Raw genomic sequence first — 27,229 nt, 5'->3', positions numbered from 1 at the left:
TTTTCTCATGTGCTGAGCCAATGGTCGCAAATAACAAGGCAACTGAAAATTGCTAAATAACAGGAGCCTAAGCATATGACTTATCCTTGGTGAAGTGTGGAGGAGTTCCGTATGCTACGGCAACATTTGGTAATACCATTTATCTGCCGTGTGTTTAAAGGCTTAGAATCATTCATGCCAAGAAAACAGGCAAGAGAGATGTTACAGGAGGAGGTGATTTGGGAGAAGAACAGCATTCATTGGGTACACCCACGCCAGGCAGAAAACGGAGACGGAAGGGAGGAGACAGCGATTATGACGACGACGACGACGACTACAGTGATGATCAAGCTGATGAAGATGATGAGGATGATGAAGACAAGGATGACAAGAAGGGGAAGAAAGCAGATCTTTGCGAAGATGAGGTGACGAATTCTAATGCCTACTCAATTGCTTAATCCATATGTTTAGGTTTTAAACCAATTTTAGCCAAGATAGTGCCCTCCAGCTGTTGTTGGATTCCAGTTTCACTATCCCTGATCATTGGCCGTGCTTGCTGAGGACTAATGGGATCTGGAGTTCTAAGAGTATTTGGAAAGCACAGCACTGAATACCCCTGAAGTAGCCTTTAAAATAAATCTAGTTAGAATTCTGTGGATTAAAAGAAACTTTAAGAGTGGCTGCATTTTTATTCTAAAAGTGCTAAGAGAGTGTATAATTCCCAGTAATTTACTTGAGCACCTTAGAACCATAATTCTATGAGGCATTTCTAAGCTAGGGCCAAGATACAAAGAGCTGCAGGTTTGTGCTAGATTTTTTTGAGCAGCTGCTTTCGAAACTTCTGTCAGTTTTAGAAGCTATTTGCTGGGCTGCTGTTTGGGGGCAAGGGAGAGCATGAAGCCCCCTGAGCTAATCTCATTGTTCTTTCAATCCTGGCCTAGGTTCATTTTCTTCTTAAAGAATTCCAATGTTTCTGTCCATCAAGGAAAATTTGCAAACCATAAAATTTAATCAGTCTTTATTTTTAAAGTGTCAATAACAGTAGTACGGCGTGTGCTTTGTATCAAATTTATCTCATGAAGTTGCCTTATAGTTTCATACAAATGTTGAAATACACTTCTAAACTCTCTCCGAAGGCTTATAGTCCATTATTGACTTTGAGAAAAATGCTTGGAATGAACTTTCAAGGTGCATGGCTTTTTTTTTTTTTTACAGAACCTTGCTAACTAAATTATATTTTAGAATATCTTACATCCTTGGGCTGCAGTCCTCAGGTGAATGCCAAAGGATGGAGTCCAAGAGTATTGCTCACCGAGGGACCACTAACTAGCAATTTCAGTGACAGCTGATAGAGTACTAGGATAGGGGCAGATGGTACAGGAGGGGATGAGTTGGGACTGAGGCACTAAAGGGCTCAAGGCAGTGGTGGTTCCTCCGGTTGAAAGTCAGATGCTACAATTGTCGTGTGTATCAAAATTCTATTCTGTTTGTTTTGAAATACTGTGAAAGGAGGTGGAGTCCGTTCGGTGTGCAGATTTTGACATTCACCAGTTCAGCAGAGGAGGAAAGAGGGTATCACACGAGCTTTCTTAACTGTATTGCCCTGTGTAGAGGAGGGTATGTTTTTTAAAAAAGTACTGTGGCCATTTAGCACAGCATTCCATCCTTGCCCAAGCCATCAGTCAAAGCCCTGAGTTTTGGGGAAATACAGCCAAGGCTTGTGAGCCAGTGAGGTCTTCTCTGTAGCCTCAGCATAGGCTGCCATACCTGTTCATCTGTCATACCTGTGCCTGGCTAAGGGAATTAGGGTGTGTGAAGTTGTTGCAGAGATTAAAGTTAAATACATGTCTTTGTTAAGCTTTAGTGATTTTTAAAGGCATATCTCATGAGCCTCTGATGTTACAATAGTAGCCTATAAAAACATGATTAGTATACAGTAAATAATGCCCTACCACATTTTGTTTATTGGTGGTAGGATGATGGGGACCAGACAGCAAGTGTGGAGGAGCTAGAGAAACAGATTGACAAACTGACTAAGGTAAGCTGCCTCCGTAAATTAAAAGTTTGCGCCTTTTATTTAAGTGTGCATTATTTAGATAGCTGACAATTTTCCCTAAATAGGTCTTTAGTATTCATTTGAAATAATTGGAATTAACTGCATTGGCTTAACCAGGGTCAACCTTACAGTGAGACAACAGAAAGAAACAGAATGGGTCAAGTATGGATTGGGGGAAGAGAAGGGTCATTAGTATTAGGTGCAAAATATTTAAGACTAGCCCTGGACCTGAGAGTGCTTCCAGGTGGGGGCTTAATATTGTAAAGTCATCATTCAGATATAATGAATGATTCATTGCCAACAAATTTCAATTGTTTTCCTTACTAGATTTTCCCCAGAAGGGGCAAATCAGGATTAATTTGGGGGCAGGGGGTTTATGCCAACCTTACCTGGACACTCTGGAGAAAAATGTGTACTTGTGCATTAACCGTCCCATAATAAACAGCTGCCTGGAAGCATCCTAACTTAATCTAAACCTATGAGAAGAAATAAAGGGAGTTCAGGAATGCAAGGCTCAATCTAAACAACACTTTCCTTCTTGGCTGAGAAAGATGTGATGTTGTGCTAAACCAGGGGTATTGAAAGAGTTCTACAATAAAATGATTGCACTGTGCCGCTGTATAATCTGCAGCTTTTATAGCATGACTGATAATGCCCTAATCTGCCCTATGGACTACCAGGGAGTCCTAGTGAGCATGCAGGATGTTACTGAACTACAGCTCCATTCATCATGGTTGGGGCTGATGGGAGCTGGAGGCCTGCAATATTTGAAGGGTCTCAACAGGTACCTCATCCTTGATCTTGGGTGTGCTGAACCACTGCACCTTATAGCACTGATAGTGGTCCTTGTTTCATCCATCTTTCATGTGAAAGTCAGCTGCCAGGTTCAAAAGAACTGTGAAAACAGTTTGTGAGCCAAAGAGGGCTTTAGACTTGTTTTTTTTCGAACAGCAGACCCAATGCTGCATAGCAAGCTGTTTTTGAAACTGAGGGGAGTTGCTTCCTGACCCCTGCAGTAGAATGAAAACCAAATGGAACTTGGGATCAGGCAACGGGCTGATTTCCTGGATTTCCTGGTTAATATCCTTCCACTATTGGCCCCCAACGCTTGGTTTGCAGTAGTGCACATCCACAGGCCTGATGCATATCCAGCTCAAGCAAGCAGCACTGTGTTGTGGGTCTTGCCTCCAGCTCATCCATGCTTCGGATGGGCGATTGTCCCTGACCAGCTGTTCCTGTCAAGATGAATGATTTGTGTTCTATCTCAACTTCCTTGCTTCAGCTAAAGCAGGAACGTGTCAGAATCATGACAGCACCAAGAGTTCAGGCACAACTTGGTTTATCTGTTTATTTTTATTTGAGCACTATTTATTTATCAGAGTCAGTTGAAAGAGCTCATTAATTTCACATCAGCAGCTACAGTATCACCTTGGCCTGGCTAGTTTTACCACTGCGCACACATGCATCCACACCCACCCGCCCACCATTTGTTGTGTTGCACGATTAATAAGATTTCATCTGCTGTCATGCAATGAAAACCATTGGTCCTTTTGTTTGTAACAAAATACAGAAGGCAGCCTTGCAGAAGGCAGCTTTCAAGCTGGCTCAAATCTGTCTGATGTGATATTTTCAGGGGCGGCGTGTCCTGTTTCGCTGCTTGAGGTGAAATTGGAAGTGCCATGCGGCCATCACCAGCACCAGCATACCTGCTCTTGCCGCTCCCTTCTCCACCTGCCCTCCCACCTCCGCCAGTGGCAGAGCAGAGGGGGCACCTGTGGGGTGCTCCCTCAGGGGCTTCCGTTGCTTAAGGTGGCAGCCTCACCCCACACAATGGGATCGTCTGGCCCTGGATACTTCATAACCAATCTGACTCTGGTTTTCTAAAGGGTAGGGGCAGGCAGAATCAAGGCGTGGTTTCTGAAATAGCCGAAAACCTCAGGAAAGTGTTGCCATCTGTTCAACGTCCGGCTAACCTTTTGACTTAACACTGAAGAAAAAACTTTGTAACCCTAACAGTGCCTTTCTTTTAAAACTCAACAGCAACAGAATCAGTACAGAAGAAAGCTGTTTGAAGCTTCCCATTCTTTACGTTCAATGATGTTTGGCCAGGATCGTTACAGGCGTCGATATTGGATTTTGCCCCAGTGCGGGGGGATTTTTGTTGAAGGCATGGAAAGTGGAGAAGGTAAGGAGGTAGTTTTTGGATTGACTAGGGCTGGATCTAGACACATCAAAGAAGCATTTCAGTTGAACACGTTGCAGACTTTTGTATGAAAAATCGGGTAAGCAAAAAACAGGACTCCACAGCGCCATCTGCTGTCACAGTGTTAGAATGCATAAAAACAACGCATGCAAAGCGTTTTTTCTTTGCCAGTGCAGCTGAGCCCTAGATCATTTGAAGGTTTTGCTCACGGTTTCTCCCTCAGCAAGGGTCTGCCTAGGATAAGCTATCAATAAGATATTTGGTCGCTGCAGGGAAAGATTGCAAATGCTGAAGCTTCCCATTGGAGCAGTCCTTCTGTGGGCTTTCTCTGGTTCACATAGTGGAGCATTGTTCTCTCACAGCAAAATAACCGTACATAACAGTATGTTGGTGTGGTGGCTGCCAAGGCTTACTGCCTGATGGCTGGAGTACCTATGAGTGTCTCCACTTTCAGGTATCTACCCAATCCATTGTTTTAAACTTACTGTGGCTATGTTTCTAGCATGATACCTTGGGCACACGTCACTGGAAACATTGCAGGGGAAGCAAACACTTGTCTTATGAGATGCTTGTATCTTAACAGCCACACATAGAGATGGAATCTAATTAGGGACAGCCTTTGGGAAATGGTGTGGACTGAATGGGGGCTGCAAGAACATCAAACTTTTATTCCCTGTAAATCTGCTCCTTTTGCAAATTACTCTTACTGCTAATGCCTAGGTGCAGCACCACCACCACAAAGGATGAACACTTTAGAAACTGCTGAGAAGAAGGCACAAAAGATGAAAGCAGTGTTATCTTCCCCCTCAAAGAAAAAATAATATTTCAAATTTTGCAGAAAATGCAAACACCCTTGCAGGTGTTAGCAGTCATAGACCGTAAACACTGACCTCCACTTATCTGTAATTATGCAGCTGTACTAAGTGATGCAGAAACTAAGCGAGCAAATGGTTTGCCGTGCAGAGCAGTTCCTCTCCCTGCTGTCGGTCTGCTCCTTTCCCTGCCACTCTCCCTTTTCTTTTGTTCTTTGCGAAGATTCTTTATTAATGCTTGTTGACACATGGTAAAGGGCTAGAAGAAGAAGGAAAGGGAAATTATGGGGGTGGGGTGGCAGATTCCTTCCTTCTGAAAAAAAAATAGGCCCTTCATCTTTTAAGCAGAGGGCTAATAAGGTTTCTGATTATATGTATTTCAGAATACTTAAATATGAAAACCCCAATCCAGAGAATCATCTCTGTGCATGGGAAGCAATTCCATACACAGATCTATTTTGGTCTGCCAGGAAGAACTCGACATAAATGTGGTGTACATTCAGATGTTACACAGATATTGATTTTAGCGTAGTGCTTAAATTTTTAATCTTAATCTTAAATTTTTCTTTTGAATTGCCAATATTTGTCCTTGTGAGCTGTGAATTGTGTTATATTTTTTGTGGCTTGTACGAGACCGCTGTTTTATTTGATTTGTTTTGTGTGTTGTGCTTTATGATGGGCGTAAAGCCGAATAAACATTTTGATTGATTCAGATGTTACACATCCACATTGAAACGGAGAAGATTCTGGTTTGCTTCACGTTTTGGGTCAAACCCACCCCTTTGCCTTAGGCATGTTGGTTATAAACTTTCGTTTACGACAGTTGATTATGAGATAGTTGGAAATCCTACCCCATTTCCAGTTCAAACAGTAAATATTTCTTCCCATTTTAAACCTCCTTTGTAAATCAGGAGTATGTTTTCCAAATAGGTGTGTGAAGGTAGCTGACAACATTGTTTTTCTAACAATTTGCAATTAACAGGTTCCGTCGTGGATGGTAATTTAATGAGCATTTTCTCTGCATACAGGTCTGGAGGAAATTGCAAAAGAAAAAGAGAAGCTGAAAAAGGCCAAAAGCATTCACATCAAAGAAGAAATGTTTGAGACCTCGGAAGAAAAATTAAGTTGCTTAACCACAAACCAGTGTAATCAGAAAGAAGATCTCAAAGAGAAGGACAGCACGAATCTGTTCCTGCAAAAGCCTGGCTCTTTTTCAAAGTTGAGCAAGCTGTTGGAGGTAGCAAAAATGCCTCCTGACTCAGAAATTCTAGCCCAGAAAGCCAATGGCAGTGCAGCAAATGGGTGCTCATTGCCTTATCAAAATAGCTCCAAAGCCTCACTTTGCAGCCACCAGGCCTCTGTATCACAAAGCAGTGGTGAAAAGTCAGATCCGAATAATCTCTTTAATTCTGCTTCAACTGGACCAGGGAAATTTTACAGCTCCCCATTAATTTCAAACGACCAGTTGTTAAAGACTCTTACAGAAAAGAGCAGACAGTGGTTCAGCCTTCTGCCTAGAACTCCTTGTGATGACACATCCATTACCCACATAGAGTCACCAGCTGCCGCTGCTTCTTCTTCACTAACTCCTCATTCACATCCTCCATCCAAGTCACCCTCACCTGTCCCATCTCCAATTATTGGCTCTGCCTCTTCCCCCAGTCCAATGGGATTAAGCCCATTTGCATTATCACCTCTTCAGGTAAGCATTAAATTGTAGCTTTAAAGTGTTCAGTCTTGTATTCTTCATACCTGCAAAATCCAGTGGTTTCCCCCCCCCCTTTCCGAATTGAGGTGAAGAGCTGCGAATTAAGGGCCATATTAAACTAAAACTTTGCACTAGCCAAAGCCAGCACAACGATTCCCACTAGTGCAGCGGGTCTTTCCCCACTCTCCTCCCCTGCACACACCCTGTGCCCTCGCTAAATCTGCTCCAGAGGGTCAGGTGAAGCCCCAGAGCAGCATATGGAATGGAAGGGAGATTGGTCCATCAGACAAGCAGAAATGCCTGCGCTGATGGAACGATCTCCTTACTGCTACATTGAATGCAACTCTATGATGTAGGCAGCTATCAGTGTTAAGGTAAATTGATTCTATTAGGAGTATTAATCTGTTAGTCGAAATTATGTGATAGAATTATAACATATTCTTCCTGCTCGATCAATCCATGAGCAATTTACTGCAGATGGTGTTCTCTCCGAGGATTTTGTGGGCATGTGGAGAGAGGAGAGGAAACAAAAGTCCTGTTGCACCAGCAGAATTACATGTGCTGAGCTTTGGGTATTACCCTAAATCTCATTGTGAGCATCCCCACAGGAGGAGAAGGGAATGGGGTCGCTCGTGCAACCTGAGGCTCATGCACATAATGTTGCATCTAAATCAGCTCAGTTTGTTTTATCCAGTACACAAAAACTTTTCTTAATGCTGGATGCATGAGATGCAGCTGCAGTTAACCGGAATGGGAAGAACGTTAAAACAAAACACCATATATAGGTGACCATTCTGGAAAGAGGAAGAGTTCATGGCAAGATTATTATTATTATTTTAAAAAAACTTTGCTTATGGACAAAATTCTGCATGAATGTAATATGGTACTTTAAACTGATGTCACTAAATATTGATTTTTTTAAAGCATGTATGGCAGTTTTATGGCTATTGTAATAAAATGAGCAGTAATATATTTTTTTTAAGTACCATTTCTTAATCTTTCCATTTTGTATTCAAATATTGTGTGATTTATTTTTATTTTGTTTTAGAGATCAGCTGTAGTCACTTTATCTTTTAAAATGATTTATGAGTCAAGAATTCCTATATGTTTGTAACATATTTGGTACTAAAGCATCCTGTTCCAGGTGTCAGTTTTCTAAGTACAATCACAGTAGAACTAATGGCTACTTATTTTTTTCAAAATATTCCTTGCATAGCCCATGAAGACAGGATTGCCTGTAATGGGACTTCAGTTCTGTGGATGGCCAACTGGAGTGATTACTTCAAATCTTCAATTTTCATCCCCTTTGCCTAGTATGGGGTCAGGATTAGGGTTGTCAGAAGGCAATGGCAATTCATTCTTGACACCTAGCAAAAGTGAGTCCCCCGTGCCACAAGCTGAGAAACAAGCTTCTGTACCTTCTGCTGTGGTTGAAGTAGCCAAACCAGTTGATTACCCTACTCCAAAGCCCATCCCAGAGGGTAAGTACCATATTCTTCAAGAAAGGTATAACTTCTGACTACCACTTGGAAACACTTTCAAGTGAAGCCTCAGGTGCATTTGTAGACATACCTTTAGATCTAAGCCAAGGAGTTTTAATGTTGCCAAAGGTGTGTTTTATTTCAAGAACTTATAAATATTGTCTCCATGTTTTGATTCAGAAATGCAGTTTGGCTGGTGGAGAATTATTGACCCAGAGGATCTAAAAGCTTTGCTTAAAGTGTTGCATCTCAGGGGAATTAGAGAAAAGGCCTTACAGAAGCAAATACAAAAACATATGGATTATATTACTGTAGCCTGCCTCAAGAATAAAGATGGTATGTAACCGAAATAAACACACTCACTTGTAGTGTTTATTACATAATTATGATTACATGTTTGCTATTTTTCAAGATTGCGTTGATGAGCCAAAATGGCATATAACTGGTACTTTTCATCCAGGCAATTCTTAAGTAATTAGTGACTTCTCAACTTTTTTATGTGGATTTTATCAGTCTGACTTATCTCTCTATATTACCCCAACCCCTTTTCAAATAATTTGAGTCTCTTAAAATATAAATGGAATGTTGTTGAAAGACTGTAATTCTGATTTTCTTCCTTTGTTAAAGTTCGGTGTTGTTGGCCTCTTATGTAATACATGTTTTGCCCCAGGAAGCAATTCCTGACCTTGCAAACTTGATTAGGTTGAAGTTGTACTAAAAGAAACCCAATCTGATTCCCAAATACAGCTGCAATTATTGAAGTAAATGAAAATGATGAAAATCAGGTAACACGGGATATTGTAGAAAACTGGTCCATAGAAGAGCAAGCCATGGATATGGATATTGCTATTCTTCAGCAGGTGGAAGACTTAGAGAGAAGAGTGGCATCAGCTAGTTTGCAAATCAAGGTAAAATGTGCTTCAGTAAAACCTCTCTTCGGTAACGTCATTGCAAAAAGCGATAATTCAAAACTGTTATGAGCAGCTGTTTTTACAGTTGAGGATAAGTGCTTTTCTCAGTAACATCTCTGGGGGGCAAAAATCCAATACAGTTTCATTAGGTTAATATCACCTAGACTAAAATGATTTCATCCTTTTTAAACGACTCATACATAAAGTAGACATTTCAGTGGTTAGAATTTTCAGAGAAGGAATATGAGTCAGGATCAGAAGCATGATGCTGCTAGTTCCATGAGCCCAGTGACTTAACTAATCATTGGTGGCCTTCTGTTTAAGAAGTAATCAAAAATCCTACTGAGTAAGAGGTATGCCTTGGTCATACCTTTAGGTAGCTCTCAGGATTCCAGTTCTCATCATCATTGGGCATGGCAATCAATAAGATAGCATTAGATGTCACCAGTGGTTAATGTGAATTTACGTATCTGGCCACTTTTGGGTTCTCAAAATTATTGCAGGGTTTTAAAAAGGTAAAAGTTGCCAGAACTGTGAAGCTGGGCCTTGAGTTAGGTATGCTCTTTCCATGCTGTGAGCGGCTTGTGGGTGTGATTCATGTAAGATTTGTCTTACTGGTGGCCTGTTTTGTGCAAAACAATGTAAGAGAGAACACTGCTGATGTGAAGCTCTGTTCTTTAAAAGTAAACGTTATCCCAGTCGAAGCAAAACAGGAAAGAAGTTTCTGGTCTCCCGGAGAGCATTTGGAAACAGAAGCGCAGTGTGAGGGCTAACTCAAGCAAACAATCCACTGATCATACTTAGGTGGTTGCAGTAGCAAACAAACATGTGAAACCTTTCTATTGAAATGTAGGGTTGGATGTGCCCTGATCCAGCATCGGAAAGGGAAGACCTGGTATATTATGAACATAAATCAATTACTAAATTACACAAGAAGCGTGATGGTGATTGTGCTGGTGGAGAAGAAGGCAGTAGCAGTACTCTAGAACGGAAGAGTGACAACCCTCTAGATATAGCTGTAACCAGACTTGCTGACTTGGAGCGGAACATAGAGCGAAGGTATCTGAAGAGCCCCTTAAGTACCACCATTCAGATCAAACTGGATAATGTGGGCACAGTTACTGTCCCTGCTCCTGCACCATCCGTTAGTGGTGATGGTGACGGGTAGGTTATTGAGATTAACTTGAAAAATTATTGTGCTTCTTTGCTAATTGGAGCCTATTTTCTATTGTGTGTTTATCTATGTATCTTCTTGTATGTCTTTGATCCACACGGATCACGTTATTATGCATGGTGCTTTGTAAGATTTATTTTCCCCCTGTTATGTATGTTAATCCTGCAAAGTTATCCTACATTTAACTGGTTGTGACTAAGCTTTGAGGCACGTAGCCACAGTCTGTGCACTACATCAAATTTAGTTGCTTAAGCCTTATTACCCTTACTGGCTGTGTACGTTTTTGTCATTGCTTGGCTTTCGATGTGACAATGATTGTTCCACGTTCAGAAACTGATGAAAATGGATGTGACCTGCTTAATTTCTCTATATTTCAATGCAGAATGGAAGAGGATATTGCTCCAGGGCTAAGGGTATGGAGAAGGGCATTGTCAGAAGCTCGCAGTGCTGCACAGGTAGCTCTGTGCATTCAGCAGTTACAGAAATCAATAGCATGGGAAAAATCTATTATGAAAGTTGTAAGTGTTGTGAACTGATTTTTACGTATCCTATTTTCCTCCTTTTCCAGATACCTCAATTGATAGTGTATCTTTCATTGCTGCCTGTGAAAAATACAAAAGTTAAATTGTGCATTTTACATTGATTCACATGCTGTGCTCTCTTGTAGCCAAATTCAGCATTCTGAACTTTCTTATGACAAATAGCCCTTCTGCTGGTATATTTTGACCTTAGTATTCCAAAAACCAAAAACTAGAATGGCCATTTCTGTGCCTCTCTCTGGGAGAGGTCACCATGCTAATGAAAAAATGACCCCTTCTGTGTTGCCATTATGGGGATTCAGTGTCAAAGACTGCAATTAAAGGCTTTTTCAGAAAGATGAGATGCAAAGTACATGCTTAAAAGATGTGCATGGCTTCTTTGCATGCCCACTTAATACAACTGTATGTGCAGATTGGACGAGTGTACAGGCGCACAGGCTGAAATGTCCGTCTCCGCATAGAAATGACAAATTAACAAGCACTGCTGTGTTAATTGCATATTCATGAAAGGCATGCAAATGCATGTAAAGAGATTTTGCATGAATCCTGGGCATCAAATTTCTGAAAATTAAGCTTTTTATACTATAGCAATGAATGGGAAATGCTAACAATTAAACAATGGAAATATATGAACTGTTGAATTAACTAATTCTTTCTCCAACTTTTATACTTACTGTAAAATTATAAACCTACTGTTTACCTGATAACATAACCCATGATGTTACCAGCATACATTTTATCTATATTATGGGCAATGGCCAGTAAATAAGTAAATATTGCTGCTTCTTACCTTAAGACAGTTTTCCACTGGCATTATAAATGCTATAGTTTCTGTACTGTGTTTCTCCACTGAGATTAAAATGAAACTGGGGGGGGGGGGGGATCACATCACACTCCCAAAGTGTAAACATTGCTTCTGTTTAACAGCAAGTAAACACCCCTATTTTTACTACTGGGACTGATGAGAATTGTGACTCTTTAGCGCTAGCATGGGGATCTTATGAGTTGAGCTCCAGGACTTGAGCAGTCCACACAAAATTGGCATTCCCCTAGTTAAACCTCAAACACTCAAAAAAGAATGCTTTGTTGCATTGGGTTCTGCATGTTATTTTCATGATTCCCTAACTTTGCCATGCGGCGTATCAGGAGACGAGCTCTGTGCACAGAATAGCATGTGGTCTCTGGCATTTAGATCTGTTGAAATTAGATGTGTGGCTTCTGAAATCAGCATCTATTTACTTCATGTTTTGGCCAAATGAAAAAAAATACTGAGGATACTGGAATTGCTGGTGTTCTGTAATGCACATCTACTTTCTGCACAGTAGACCTTGTTCACTATCCACATGTTGATAATCTGAAATTTCCTAGTGCTTTCCCCCTGATTTCCCCCCGACTACATTAGTCTGATTACAGTAGCATTCACTTTTTTTTCTGACCTAATTATTGCAAATCTAACAAAAAATGAAAAAGGAGTAGCACAATGTTCCTAGGAGATTCCGTATCAGAATAAGGGAGAATAGGAAAAATACTTAGGGACATATCCAGTCCTGCAGCTCTGCTGGTGCGATGGTCTTCCGTATGTGCAACAGACCTACCCCTCTCTCCTGTCCCATTCAGCCCCATGTGTGCCCGAAAGATCAGCTCCAGAGGGTTGGGGGACACTCTGGAGCAGATGTTGGGGGTGCATGGTGGGAGGACAGGAAACAGAAATCCTGTTGCACCAGCAGAATTACATGTGCTGAGTCCTATTTGCAGTTAACTTGTGTGATTTAAGCCTTGTGCAGTTGAAAGCCCAGGCAGTTGACACCACACAAATTAAATGAGCTTAAAAGCTTTTTTTGCACTGTGTTTTCCTGGCATGGAAAGATCTTTTACGCTCCTCTGCCTTGCTTACTGGGCAAGTCCCACTTGGTGCGTGTGCTCTGGGATGCTCTTGTGAGGCATCCCGAGAACTAAAGTGGCCCTGTAAGATGTCGCAAGAGAATCTCAGAGCCCATGCGCTGAGCAGGACTAAGCTGGGCGGGGGGGGGGGGTGGAGGTAAGGCCCACTCAATGTGCCAGGTCCAGAAGGTAAGGATGCTCACTCAGGGGTGGTTTGAGTATATGCATTTTTGTGTATACATGCCATCCCTGGAATGTAACCCATGTGTATGATGCAGTCCCACTATACAGTAGAATGTCAGTGTTAAGTGTCTTGGGAAATAATACTGTTCATAGTTACAAAATTATTTAAATTCCTAAAATTCCCCCAAGCTGAGCAGTCCTAAAGTAAAGAGCGAATCCCCAGCAGAGTGTTTAATCTGTAATAAATATATTATTTAGTCTATAATAGTCTATAATGTAGTCTGTAATAAAGAGAAAAATTGAAAGGAAATTGTTTGATTGACTGGCCATTTCTGTACTCCACACTTGGTGTAAACAAGCCATATAACCTTAGACACTCAGAATTTCTTAACTTTTCAATTGCATTTTATTCTCTAATACGTGCATAGAATGTTTCTACATGCCATAATTAAAGTATTTCCCCTGTATTGTAGTACTGCCAAATATGTCGAAAAGGAGATAACGAGGAGCTTCTTCTGCTTTGTGATGGTTGTGACAAAGGCTGCCATACCTACTGCCATAGACCCAAGATCAGTACTATTCCAGATGGTGACTGGTTTTGTCCCGCCTGCATAGCAAAGGTAATTCTAACCTAAAGGCAAATCCTTGGAAATCCTCCAGTTCAGTGTTCTGTTGCTTTCCAGCAGTTGCCATGCATGCAGTAATCACACATAGACTCTGCAAAACTTAGCTGTCCATAAAAAAATTAAATGTTCTGATAGGGTGACCATTTACACATGCCTGTTTTTCATCTATGATACATGGAAGACTTGAAAACGTGGGGAGAAATTGAACAAATGCTTCCCTATCTGGTAATTCTCTGCCCAGCAGAGAGTACATTCTTTTAAACTGCTTTTTAATTGTGTTTTTAAATGTTTTAGAAATGGGTTTCAATTGTTTTAAACTGTATTTATTGAGGTGGGTGTGGGGTTTTTTGGTTGTTGTTTTTTTGCTGTTTCTGTTTATATTTTGATTATTTTGTGTTTTTATATTGTAATTTTATCTTGTGAACCAATTGATAAGTAAAGTCGTACCTTGGATCCCCAACACCCTGGAACTCAGACGTTTTGGCTCCCGAATGTTGCAAAGTGATTGTTCCGGATTGCATACATTCTTTTGGAGCCCAAACGTCCAACAGGGCTTCCGCAGCTGCTGATTGGCTGCAGGAGGTTCCTGCAGCCAATCAGTAGCCGCGATTTGGTTTTTGAACGTTTTGGAAGTCGAACAGACTTCCCGAACGGATTCTGTTCAACTTCCAAGGTACGACTGTATAAAAAGTATGCATCTTCTGTGCTTGACATTGTTTAAGTGCTGCTTTATTTATATTGTGGGGTAGTTTCTGAAGAAGCATAAATATCCTATGACAATCATTCTGATGTGTGTGGGAACCGTGCACATTCCTCTGGATATTGGCCATTGTGTGTTGAAGCAACATCCATTCAAGCTGCTACTTCATTGAAAAAATAGTCACGTGTTTGGCAAATAAGTACTGGGAATAAATTTGGCTCGGTTCACATTTTAATGCAAATCTAGCTAATTTGCACCTCTTGAAATGAATGTGTGAACTGAAATACAGCTATCCTTTTCTGAATTTATAATGTAGTTCTCCCAACAACAGAGGATTATAAAAAATGCCTATATAAGTGAAAATAGCAAACAAAATGAATTATATTATGACCATTGCTTGTAAAAATTGTACATTAAGGAAAATTGCATGCAAAAAATGAACATTAGGTGAAATGTGCTAAAATACTGATGTAATTTCTGAGGGTTGTTTTTTTTTATTGCAATCAGACGTGGAAATGTTGGGAAAGTGAATTTAGAATTAGAAAATGATAACTAAGAAAAACTGAAGCAGAAAGGTTGGGGCAGGGTTGAGAATTTTTACATATGTATAATCCACTGCTTGATGAATTTGTGTACTTGCCTTTCACAGCAAACTGAGATGTAGGATTAAGTTGCCATGCGTTTTAGCATGGCTTTAAATTTAACTGGTCCCTAAACTATTTAAATCGAATTTATCAGTGTCAAAACGAAGTATAATTTAGATACATCTACACATAATTTGTCTTCTGCATTCCCCTATTGCCATTCAGGACCTCTTCAAATAATAATAATAATAATAATAATAATAATAATAATAATAATAATAATAATAATAATAAAGGTAAAGGTACCCCTGCCCGTACGGGCCACTCTTGACAGACTCTAGGGTTGTGCGCTCATCTCACTCTAGAGGCCGGGAGCCAGTGCTGTCCGCAGACACTTCCAGGTCACGTGGCCAGCGTGACACACGGAAACGCCGTTTATCTTCCCGCTAGTAAGTGGTCCCTATTTATCTACTTGCACCCAGGGGTGCTTTCGAACTGCTAGGTTGGCAGGTGCTGGGACCGAGCAGCGGGAGCGCACCCGGCCGCGGGGATTCGAACCGCCAACTATGCGATCGGCAAGTCCTAGGCGCTGAGGTTTTAACCACAGCGCCACCCGCATCCCATTAATAATAATAATAATTTGTTATTTATACCCTGCCCATCTGGCTGGGTTTCCCCAGCCACTTTGGTTGTACATGCAAAATGTTTTGTGTCCATAATGATATATAGTGTGTAAAGGGAACACTTCCTAAGTGGCAAAAGAGAAAATGCAATAGACAAGTTAAGTATTAAGGAATGTATTTTTGTTTTTATTGCTATGAGTGATGGATCCAACTAAGTTATATTCACAAAAGTCCCATTGGAATAGTGGATCTTCTCTGAGCATGAGTAATGCTGGATATCTCCCAGTGTATGCATAGAGCAAAACCTCCTTCATCCACATTTATAATGAAGGTGGAAGTAGCAAAGAAGCAAGATTGTGATGTTCTGCAGTGCACTGTAGTCCATGAGTACTTATCCCGTAATATATTTGTTAAAGGTGCTGCAAGGCTTTTGTTATTATTTCATGTAAAAAACATGGATCCTTACAATCAATAGCTATTTTAAATTTCTTTTATTCCTGGAAGACATCTGCTATTATCCAATTAATTTACTGCATGTTTTTGTGTATATAACCTTAAATCATGGTGTGTGTTTTTCTAGCCATCACTTTTGTATAATATTTTCTCTGTTCTCAACCCCCCCCCCCCATTTTATGCTGAACAGCATGGTTAAGCTATTTGGATTCAGATGAATACAGCTCTTTATTTTGTCACATAGAATCTCACTTCTTAGCTTTCTCAAGCATTGTTTTGTAATCTGTCTGGGTCTATTGGTGGTTTTACCCCCTTTGGTCTCCTTTTCATTTGCAGCTTCTTCCATTTTAGTATCAATCGCCCGTTTAATTAGTGTGCTCTTTGTTCCACATCTAAAGTAAAAATGTTAAACAGACTTCCATTTACATGCTTCCATTTGGTACATTGTTGTTTACTGTAAATTTACAGCCTTTGTTTAAAGTTGATAGAGTGGTGTTGAATCGTCACAACAGTTATAGTGATTAAATTTTTTTCTTTGAAGACTGAACACTCTGAGGAAAAGGGAATCTGTCTGGCAATGTCTGTAGAACTCTAGAGTGGCCTTGAAACTGGCCTGGTTTAAAGAGGATTCTGGAAATCAAGCTCTCTTATACCGCCACCCAAATACTTTGCTGTCTGAAATATTCATGTATTTTTAAACAGACCAGATGTAACGTCTCCCTGCCCTCCCCATTCACAAGCAGGAAGCACCAGTATGTGCACAGGAAATGGGATACAGTGGTACCTCGCAAGACGAAAAACGCGCAAGACGAAAGAGTTTTCCGTTTTTTGAGTCGTTCCACAAGACGAATTTCCCTATGGGCTTGCTTCGCAAGACGAAACGTCTTGCGAGTTCTTGCGAGTTTGTTTCCTTTTTCTTAAAGCTGCTAAGCCGTTAATAGCTGCTAAGCCGCTAAGAGCCGTGCTTCGCAAAACGAAAAAACCGCAAGACAAAGAGACTCGCGGAATGGATTAATTTCGTCTTGCGAGGCACTACTGTATTTCTTTCCACCAACAGTCCTTGTGTCTCATAGGATGCTGCTTCAGGGTTTTTGGAAGGCAGGGGGAAGGGAATCTTCTGCTGGACAGAGGAGCGAAAAGCCCCCTTGTAGAAGCAGAGCCTTTGCCTGTGGTGCTTTTGATTCTGGCCACTGACTTATGGGGTAGATGCAGTAAGAATATGCCCATCATTTCTAAGGGCCGATAAATTTTCTTGGTAGGAGGGCATCCTGGAATGGGTGCGTGAAAAGAAAACAGTGATGTGCCTAGATTCACCTTAGCGGGGAAAGCATTCCAAGCATGTTTGCTTGGCCTTTAGGTTTTTGTCTTCATTTACTGGGATTTTTTTCTTCCTGCTACAGGCAAGTGGTCAAACTTTAAAAGTGAAAAAAAACCAGATCAAAGGGAAGAAAAGCAACGAGCATAAGAAAGGCAAGAAACTGCCATTAGCAGCAGAAGTGGAAGAAGAGGACTCTGCATCTACGAGCAGCTCTGTAAAAAGAGGGAAAATGGACTCTAAGAAGAGAAAGATGGATGAAAATATTTCTATTAGCCCAACAAAACAGGAAAGTGTTTCTCCTGTGAAGAAAGCTAAACGTGATGAATCTAAGGACATGGCTATATGCAGGTACCGGCTGGCTGGGTATATTCATTTTCAGTTTTGTTTATGGGCAAGTTGAAACCCTCCAAGTTCACGCAGTGCTGCAGCAGTTGACCTATTTGTTTAAACCTGGGTCTGTCCGTCATTTGTAAGAAAGAGGTGGAGGAGACCCCAGTGGTAGAGTAAAAGCTTGAATGAATGAAAGGAGCGGAACTTCATCATTCTGCCTCCCTGCTACCTCTCCCCCAGCCTGATGTGGAGAAAATGGTGTTTGGGTGATGGTCTGCATGAAGATAAGCGTGGCTCTTTTTCCCCCTGTGTCCCTTTTGTTCTTAAAGGGGGGGGGCACCCATTCATTTTATACGTGATTGAGGTAGACTCGGATGTAAACATCTCATGTAATTTCTGCCTGAGCCAGCTCTTTTGGGGGTCATCTGATAGGCTCTGACAGCTGGTTGGTTCCAGATATCCAGAGAATTGACACTCCACTCTCAAACGTAGCAGCAGCCAGAGACCATCAGTGGAGAAGGTGAGCTGTTCACCTGGCCCTCCTCCACAGCTCCTGGAATTACTCCTCCTCTTGAGGAAGCTGGCCTTTTTGCACCTTTGGCTTGCAGAGGGAAGTCTACCTCACCCCCTGCTGACGGAATGATTGAGAGGCCACCTGCGTTCAGTCTACCAGGGGAGCGGGGCCAATGGGGGCACCAATGCCCCCAGGGGAGATGACCTGCTTTGGGAGGAGGCAAGAACAAAAGCCACCCCCATAACATCATTTTCTCGGGGTGTGGCCTTGCCCTACTTGTTTAAAATGTTTTAAATAGTTTTTAACTGCTTTTTAAAATTGTGTGCCTTTAAATTTTTGATTGTTGTTGTTTTACATATTAAGGGGCATAAGGTGTGCCTGGGAAGAGAGGATCTGGAGAGAGCAAGGGGGACCCCAATTACTGTGGAAGGCGAAGGGAGGGAAGGCCTGGCAAGGGGTACATGGCACGGGCAGTTAGTGACAGATTAGGCAATCTGCTGGTTTACTTCCCGCCTCACTGCCCAGTAGTCTCAGAGACAGCGTTGAGGACTCCCAGACTGCTGAGGTTTGAGAACTTCAACATCCATGCCCAAGCGGTTAACTCTGGGGTGGCTCTGGACATCATGGCTGCCATGACAGGCATGGGGCTGTGCCAACATGTCATTGGTCTAACACATGTGACAGGTCACACTCCGAACCTTGTTTTCTCGGCTGGGCAGGAAGAGGGTGATATGGTAGTGGGGATATTGTCATAGTAAGATCACTTCCTTTTGAGATTTAGGCTTTCAGCACCTTTCCCTCTCTGCATTATACAAATTTTAATCATCATCATCATCCACTAGTGGAAATCTCTTCTACTTTTCATTTCTCCTCCCAAGTAATGTGTGTTTTATCTTTGAAACTTTGCTTCAAAAATCTAAATAAAACTTAATTATTATCTACTGGTACAGTGTGTTTCACAGCAGGCAGCATTCGTATTTATAGATAAGTATAGCTAGACAATATCATGTGAGGCACCAAGCTGTTCAGCAATTGATTGTTTTTGCGTGTGCCTTTCTTAGTGTTCTGCTGTCTGAATTGGAAACTCATGAAGATGCATGGCCTTTCCTGCTTCCTGTAAACTTGAAACTTGTTCCCGGTTATAGGAAAGTTATAAAGAAACCCATGGATTTTTCCACCATTCGAGAGAAGCTAAGTAATGGACAGTAAGTAAAAATCAAAGGAACTGCCATTCCCCCCACCCCCCAAAAAGTCAATGTAATATTGCATCAACTTTTTAAAAATTTAATATTTGGGTAAAATCAGATTTCCGGTTTCCCCCCGTTACTGGAACAGAACACTGGGTGAACAATCTGAGGTGCTGAGAGGATTTGTAGGTGGAAGAGTAGATAATCGGCCAGCCAGTGCCCAGCTCTGATGTCTGGCGAGGTGGACCAAAAGTGCAATTGATTCCGGGAGTTGTGCTAATGACCATTTAGGCCAGGCCACTGTTCAGGATGAAGCCATAGATATTTAAGAGGCAGACTAAGTTGCTGCTGCATTCATACAAACCAAATGGAAGAGCTTCTGTACCACATCCTGTGCAGGCATAAAAGGATATGCTTTTGTCAGGGCTGGAGTATCTGTTGCAAAGCAACAGGTAGATAACATTCATGTCCAGTCTAATGTGTGGGTACTAGGTGTGGCAGTTTGTTCTCAAAAGAGGGCTGTGGTGATGCTGAGTCCATAAAATCCTGGAAATGACTTGGGCCCATTCTCTCTCAGTCTCTCTCAGGTTTTGGAGCTATTTAGGGTAAAATGGCTGCCCATACTGCATTAAAACTTCAGACGTTTATGGGCTTTCTGTTCATTTGGATGGACCCGAACCAGGTGTGCTCACTCAGTTTTACTTTCATTGAAAGCTGTGGTGCCAGTATCATTCAGCACCTGCTGTGTTTAAGATAACACGTAGCGAAGAAGTGAGACTAAATCTAAGATGAACAAAGTGCACTTCTAAATTAATCCTGTTATATCTTTCCTCCTTGTTGAAGGTTTTAGATCCTTTGCTTCCGTTCTGTATTTTTAAGGAAATTTTGCTCTCTTTGATATTTCAGGTATCCTAATCTTGAAGCCTTTGCTGTAGATGTCAGGCTTGTGTTTGACAACTGTGAAACATTTAATGAAGATGATTCTGACATAGGCCGGGCTGGCCACAACATGAGGAAACATTTTGAAAAAAAATGGACAGAGATTTTCAAAGTGAGCTGAAGTGATCACAGTCCAACATGTTTTCTTTTATTAAATGAGGATAAATGAGACCAGCAATGTGAACTGTATTTACATTAAAGTACAAGGCACATGCATAACTAATGACTGTTTTATTTTTCCTTAAAGTATCACTGGGGAGTGGTACTAATTCCTAAGGCTTCACTCCTACAGCAACCATGGCCCTTGGTTCTTGGTTTGTGTGTTTTATCAAACTATTTTAGGTAGAACAGGGAAGCACACCCAAAGAATTTAAACATAAGGGGTGTAATAGTGCAATAGCAATTTAAAATATATCAAAACGCACTGAATATTCAACCACCAGAGCTCTACTTGGGGGAAAATGTTCTCTTTTCCCTTTCAATAAATATCTATTTTTCATTTTTTTTACTTTGTAGTTTATTTTTTAGTAAATGTATTTAATTTTATGAATTATTTATGATTAAATAGCATCCAGACTCTTCGTTTTCTGTGAAAAGGAAGAATTAGAAAATAAAATTGCTTTAAATCTTGAAAATACAACAAGGAATGTTTTAAAATATAAAACAAAGCCAAGTAAAACTGTTTACACTGATGTGCTGTAAAAAGCACGAAAAATTAAACTTTACTGTAGAGTTACAAGTACATTTATATATATGTTGCTGCATCACTTGTGTAGTTAAATTGTATTTCAAGACAGTGAAGAAAATGAGACATATGTATATACTGTTCATTATTGTTTATATTAAGTCTTGTTTTAAATATGTATGATGTGTACATATTGTTTGCAGACATTATTGTTTATGCCTTAGAAGGACTGTAGCATTTTATTTTAGTTTTAAGGTAATTATAGATATATGGCTTGTACAGTAATTATCCTCTACCAACACTGTGGAGTCTCCTTAATCTTTGTAGTGCCTGCCTTTAAAACAGGGTGTAGGGGATATTAGTTTTCCATTTTTCTATTTTGTTATATAATTTCAAGCCACCAGGGCCTCAGATTCAAGTATAATCATTTGTATCCATGTGGAATAAAATTGTGACAATTTCCTACGCACACAGTATTTTTTCATAAAAACATTTCCCTCCATTTGCCTTGCCACAGAAATAACAAAAAGACATTTGTAACCACTGTGTTTTATCTACTGTGTGTTGTGGTGGCCTGTTGGAGGCAAAATAGATCAGAATTTTTTTTGTACCTATGTAAGAGTACTTGAAGTTTCATTTAAAACAAAACGTTGTGGAAAAGGTAGCATTCTCTTTTTTTTAGGAGTGTTATTTTTCACTAGTATGTGTGGCACGGATACAATAAAAGACTGTTTTGCAAACCAGTTTTTTTTTCTTGGTTATTTTAATTCCCTATATATTAAAGTAAATTTTTTAAATAAATAAATAAAATGCTGCTAATTAGCAGCGAGATCTCCCCCACCCCACCTCCAGCAGTTGTGAATAGCAGAGAGTAAGGAAAGGATCTGGAAAGAGCTAAGCTAAAATGGCTTTTGATTGTGGTACCCGTTCTATGAAGTTAATGCCAAAGCACATTCAGGCCTGTCTGAAATAACAATGCTGGCTAATGGAAGAAGCCCAATACTAGTTGGAATTACTCAGTTATGCGAGTGCTACAGCAGGACTAAACCAAAGGCCTCGTGGTTCAAAAGACTCAGAAACTTTATTGGAACATCTTGAGAGGCACAGTCATTTTCTGCACAGACCTGTATGTGTACATCCATTATATTACATAGCGTCTCCTAGTCTAGGCTGCAGTTCTGAGGCTCATTCTGACATGTTGTACAACCCTATACATGTCTACTCAGGAGTAAGCTCTACGAAATTTTGGGGACAGTATCCCAATTAGTAGGATTGGTGAACTTGTGGCCCTTTGAAAGTTTCTAGATTACAATAACCATCATTTTCACTGAGGGGAGCTGGAGTTCAACAATGTCTGAAGGACCATGGGTTCCCCATCCTGGGTGTGTAGGATTGTGTTCCTACTAAACCAAGTGCAAGGGCTGCTGCACTTGTATAATGGTATTTCAGTAGTAAAATGTCAAAGATAACTCACCTTTACTGGAAAAAGTATTTATAGCATCAAAATCAGAAAGCTTTCAGTGGTGCCCAAGCTCTCAATATTACTAATGGAATGGTTTTTGTTGTTGTTGTTCCAAGGAAATCTCATAGTGATTTAATTTTTTCTTAAAAGGCTTTCTAGAGACTCTTTAGATATGCAGCAGTAGAATAGCTTTATTTCTGTGTTGTATTGCCTAATACATGTGACTGGAGAGTGGATAATTAGTTTCAGTAAATTATTCAGAAATATTTAATTCTATTTTATCCAAATTAGAAATCAGTCTTTTATCTCTAGCATACAAAGGCTTACAAGAAGATTTGTTCTACTTGACTTACTGATATTTATGGCCAAGTTCCGTACTAGAAATTGTAATGAGTGCTTCTGAAAAGTGTAAAGTTGTTAATAGAAAGAAAAAAGTTATTATTTTTTTAATATCAGTTTTTAAAATTCACTTTTGCCAATTCATCTGGCAGAGGAGGAGTAGAACAGTAATAATTGGGTATTAGCAGCCACAAAACAAATTTTGATTATAGAAGCACAGAGGCAATTAACAATTGCAAAACCACCTAAGTAGTCACTGGGACTAGATCTCAGGGATCCCACTCCAGAGAGCAGATCCTAAGTCATATATATCCACAGAGGTAACTGTCAGGGGTTTAGGAGCAGAGGCAAGGGCAAGGGAGGAAACAGAGAGCGAAGGGGAGGAGGCAGAAGAAAAGATGAGTGATGACGACGACCCGAGATCTCCGAGTCTTTCCAGTGAATCAGAGGATTCACAGAAAGGAGCACCAGTGGCCAGGGCAAGGGGGGAGTCTAGGGGGGCACCCCAGGAAGATAGAGCCAGAGGGGACTCAGAGGAGAGCAGTTGGAAATCGGGACCAGCGTCACCGCCAGAGAGCAGGGAAGAGGAAGGGAGCCAGGGGGCAAGCGCTGGCAGCTCACCACAGGAGGGAGGGTATGAGTCAGGAGTGGCCACACCTCCATCGGGGAGCGAAGAAACGGTTAAGAGGAAAGTGGAAGGTTGGGCGCGCGCGCCAAGTTCAAATGCAGAGGAAGGCGGCGCAGTAAGCAGCCCGGAAAGGGAGCCAGGTCCTAAAGCCCGGCGCAAGGAGGCAGGAGGGTCCGGGTCAGCGTCAGAAGAATCCCGGAAGGAAGAAGCCCCGGGGGGTAGAGGGACCCAGAGGAGGACAGTCAGGCGGAAAAGGTGGAGCAGGGCTAGGATATTAAGTTGGTGCGCACGGGGCGGAGACTCAGACGGAGCTTCGTCGATCTAGCTACTAGACGTAGAGTTGCGCGCAGCAGCGTGAGAATGGAAACTGTAATTCAATAAAGACTTTTACTAAATGATCGCTGGCTAGCGTGATCCTCTGTGAGCTAGGATCTTCAAGCAGCTCTGACAGTAACAATATCCTTTGAGGTCACCAATAGGTCCAGAAGAAAAGAAGGGAAACGGTTGGTTCTGGCCAAAAGCCTGCCTAGTCCAGCATCCTATCCAGATGCTTATGAGAAGCCTGCAAGCAGAACCTGGCTGCAACTTGTGACCCCAACAAGTATTCAGAAGCATACTCTTCTAGCAGTGGAAAAAGAATATAGCCATCCTTCTGACTAGTAGCCACTGAGAACCTTTCCCTGCATGAATTTCTCTAATCTTCTAAAGTTGGTGGTCATCACTTGTGGGAGCAAATTCCATAGTTTATGCACTGTGAGGAAGGACTTTTGTGTGTCCCAAATCTTCCTATATTCAGCTTCATTTGATTGTCCCAAGTTCTAGTATTTGTAGGAAACAGTACAAAAAACAAAAAAGGCTATCAAGTGGATTTCATGCTGTCTACCCATACTGTAGCATAACCTCTTGCTGTGAAAACAATTCACATTGTTCTCTGACTTTTTTAAACATGCACATATTAAACTTAAATAGATAAGTGCATCACTTTGCAATATACATAATTTATATATTCACAAATGTGTACAGATGCCTTTTCCTTTTCCTTGTTTCTGAAGCATATGTTGCCAAAGGCAGTCAATATGTACTAAGATTGCAATTCTTACTATATATAGCTCTAATGCTTTCACAATTGTTTGTTTTTAATTATTAGCTTTTCTATAGCTGTTCTTACTTTTTATCTGTAAGTTATTATTTTTTATCTGAATCCCTGTCAGGGAGAAAGGTGAGGTATAATAATAGTAGTAGTAGTAGTAGTAGTAGTAATAATAATAATAATAATAATAATAATAATAATAAGTAGTAGTAGTAGTAAATGCCACTGAACTCAGATGCATGAGTAGGATTCAGACTTAATCTACTCCCTATTGTGAATTTTCAAACAATTGAATGCATCACTCATTGCTTTTCATTTTGCATAGAAATGAGTTATTTCTTTTGTTACCTGTGCATTTTATCTCTGCTTCTCTAGCTGCTTTGTCAAACTGGGGAGAACCATCTTGATTCAACTACTCATTTTTTACCCACCTAAATCCTCATTTTAAAAGTCACTTTTAAATTAAAATTCCTTTCATTTTCCTCCCCTTCCCCCTTGAAGTTTCCTTTACTTATAACTAAACTGTCCCTGCCTGAGTGAAGGAAAGAGATACGATGTTAAGTTTTTATTGAAATCTGAAATCTCTCTCTATATATATTTATCTCAACATTTTGGTGTGTCTAAGTGGTGTATTGAAGACCCAATATAGTAAAACTAACAATAAGTTAATACCTTTCAATCAGAATTCAGCTGAAAAGCCTAATAGGTTTTAAAAGTAAATGCCAGAATTCAACAGAGTGGGGCCTGTCTAACCTCAGCTGGAAGGGAATTCCACAAAATTGGACCCACATTTCATGGATGTGGTGACTAACCACAGTGACTAAAAGCGACTTCCCTGAAAATCTCTGTGGTTGAGGGATACAAGGGATCAGGTAGTCCCCAGGGTATGCAGGAGGGCCTTGTAAATGAATACAGGAATCTTGGACCTGGTCCAGTAGCATATGGGCAAGCTATTGAGCACTGGAGATATGTGCTGGCATTATGCTATAGTCTATCCCCATCAACAGTCTAGCTGCAGTGTTTTATACTAGCTGGACCCACCCAAGGATAGCCCCACAAAGAGTGCGTTGTAATAATGAAGACCATTCCTGCCCAAGAATGGCTATAGGTGGCATACCAGCTGTAGCTGGTAAAAGGGACATTGAGGCTATCTGAACTTCCAAGAACAAAGATGGATCCAAGAGAAACCTCAGACCCTGAACCTGTACTTTCAGAGTGCAACCCCATTCAGAATTGGCCAGTGTCTTGGACATGGGACCCAACAAACCCACATTGGAGAACTTATAAAGAAAACTAGTGAAAAGGCTTGAACCACAAATTCCCATGACATTCTGTCACTCAGTATGAGCAATACTGAATAAATGTTAACTTGGCAAAACCAGCATACTTAATCAACTGATATTTACACCACTGTCAAGCATAATAATTTATTATATTATATTATAAAGAACTTTAGAAATGCATCGAAAACAACATTGCTGTGATATAAAATACATTTATATTGCCATAAAGATGATATAGTTATTCTACTGCATCAGCAGAGCCCAGATAAATTAAACAGCTGAAAACAAAGAAGGACACACTAGTAGTCAAACTAACCTGATACAGAGGGTATATTGTAGAGTATCATGTTTGCATCTACGTGGAGGTCAGTGAAAGTACTAGAATACATTTTAAAGCAGCCTTATCAATTTACGAAATTAATATTGGGCTTTGGTCCACGTAAGCTCATGCCATAATAAATATTAAATACAGTGGTACCTCGGGTTAAGTACTTAATTCATTCTGGAGGTCCATTCTTAACCTGAAACTGTTCTTAACCTGAAGCACCACTTTAGCTAATGGGGCCTCCCGCTGCCACTGTGCCGCCACCACACGATTTCTGTTCTCATCCTGAAGCAAAGTTCTTAACCCGAGGTACTATTTTTGGGTTAGTGGAGTCTGTAACCTGAAGCGTATGTAACCCGAGGTACCACTGTATTGAAGGAGCTACAAGACTTTTGGTTGTTTTTCTGCAAAAATATAATAAACCTGTTCCTCTGGAAGTTGTTTGAAATGTATCACTTACATGGCACTCTGCCTGAAAGTGACACTTACCACAGGCACACAGGCAACTGCTTATTGTAGTTGTTTACATACGTTGAGGGAACAAAACTTGTACTTGCAGCTCATGAAGTCTGCACAGCTTACTATTGCAAGGTATTGGAAGACTCTAAATGCAGACTTGTTTGGGATCTGGATCTTACAACTCTGGGACTTAATGGACAAACTTAGAACCCATGTACTAGAGTTGAACAGGCAAGAAAATCACTTATTTTTTAATCAACATGGCATGGTTTCATTACAAGTGTAACACTGACAGAACGTGGTTATAGGCCTCTGAGGTCCCGTGGCAATCTCTGGAATGATACCTTGGTTTTAAAACTTTAAATGATTTAAAAGTTAAATGTAATTAAATTTTTGGTGCTTCTTGGGGGGATTGGGGGGGAAACAGCTGTATATGAATAACTGTTTATGACTGGTGTATATTACAAATGGGGGGGGACAAGGACAGACAAAAGGAAACACTACTTCACAGCACAGTTAAATGCCAACTTACATGGCTTTAAAAAGAGGATTAGAAAAATTCATGGATATAAAGCAATTGCTACTAGTCATAATCACTGTGTACTATTCTCTAGGATCATAGGTAGCATATCTCGATACCAGTTTGGGAAACTTTAGTGCAATAGTGCCATTGCTCTACTTCCTGCTTGGGAGCCTTCTCTAAACATCTGTTCCACCACTGTGGGAAATAGAGATGCTAAGGCTCTTCTCCTGTTCT

General features: G+C 40.7%; 1 protein-coding gene across 16 annotated transcripts in view; it reads left to right on the top strand.

Moving 5' to 3' along the window:
- Positions 1-21,629, top strand: part of BAZ2B (bromodomain adjacent to zinc finger domain 2B) — a 194,458-nt gene extending 172,829 nt beyond the window's left edge. For 12 of the 16 annotated variants that reach the window (XM_082196983.1, XM_082196984.1, XM_082196988.1 and 9 more), the window contains 13 exons: positions 161-404; positions 1,955-2,017; positions 4,076-4,220; positions 6,079-6,752; positions 7,975-8,239; positions 8,420-8,575; positions 8,987-9,147; positions 10,004-10,314; positions 10,707-10,842; positions 13,401-13,547; positions 17,314-17,579; positions 19,137-19,280; positions 20,169-21,629. In XM_082196983.1, coding sequence (XP_082053109.1) covers positions 161-404; positions 1,955-2,017; positions 4,076-4,220; positions 6,079-6,752; positions 7,975-8,239; positions 8,420-8,575; positions 8,987-9,147; positions 10,004-10,314; positions 10,707-10,842; positions 13,401-13,547; positions 17,314-17,579; positions 19,137-19,280; positions 20,169-20,322 — 2,866 coding nt within the window. In that variant the 3' untranslated portion in view covers positions 20,323-21,629. The remainder of the gene's footprint in view (positions 1-160; positions 405-1,954; positions 2,018-4,075; positions 4,221-6,078; positions 6,753-7,974; positions 8,240-8,419; positions 8,576-8,986; positions 9,148-10,003; positions 10,315-10,706; positions 10,843-13,400; positions 13,548-17,313; positions 17,580-19,136; positions 19,281-20,168) is intronic. The other 4 variants (XM_082196982.1, XM_082196981.1, XM_082196980.1 and 1 more) reach the window with 1 other exon arrangement.
- The last annotated feature ends 5,600 nt before the right edge of the window (positions 21,630-27,229 follow it).

This window comes from Podarcis vaucheri (genome assembly GCF_965113315.1).
Source record: "Podarcis vaucheri genome assembly, chromosome: 1".
In the NCBI taxonomy this organism is placed as follows: domain Eukaryota; kingdom Metazoa; phylum Chordata; class Lepidosauria; order Squamata; family Lacertidae; genus Podarcis; species Podarcis vaucheri.
This window is presented reverse-complemented; position numbering and strand designations above follow the sequence as displayed.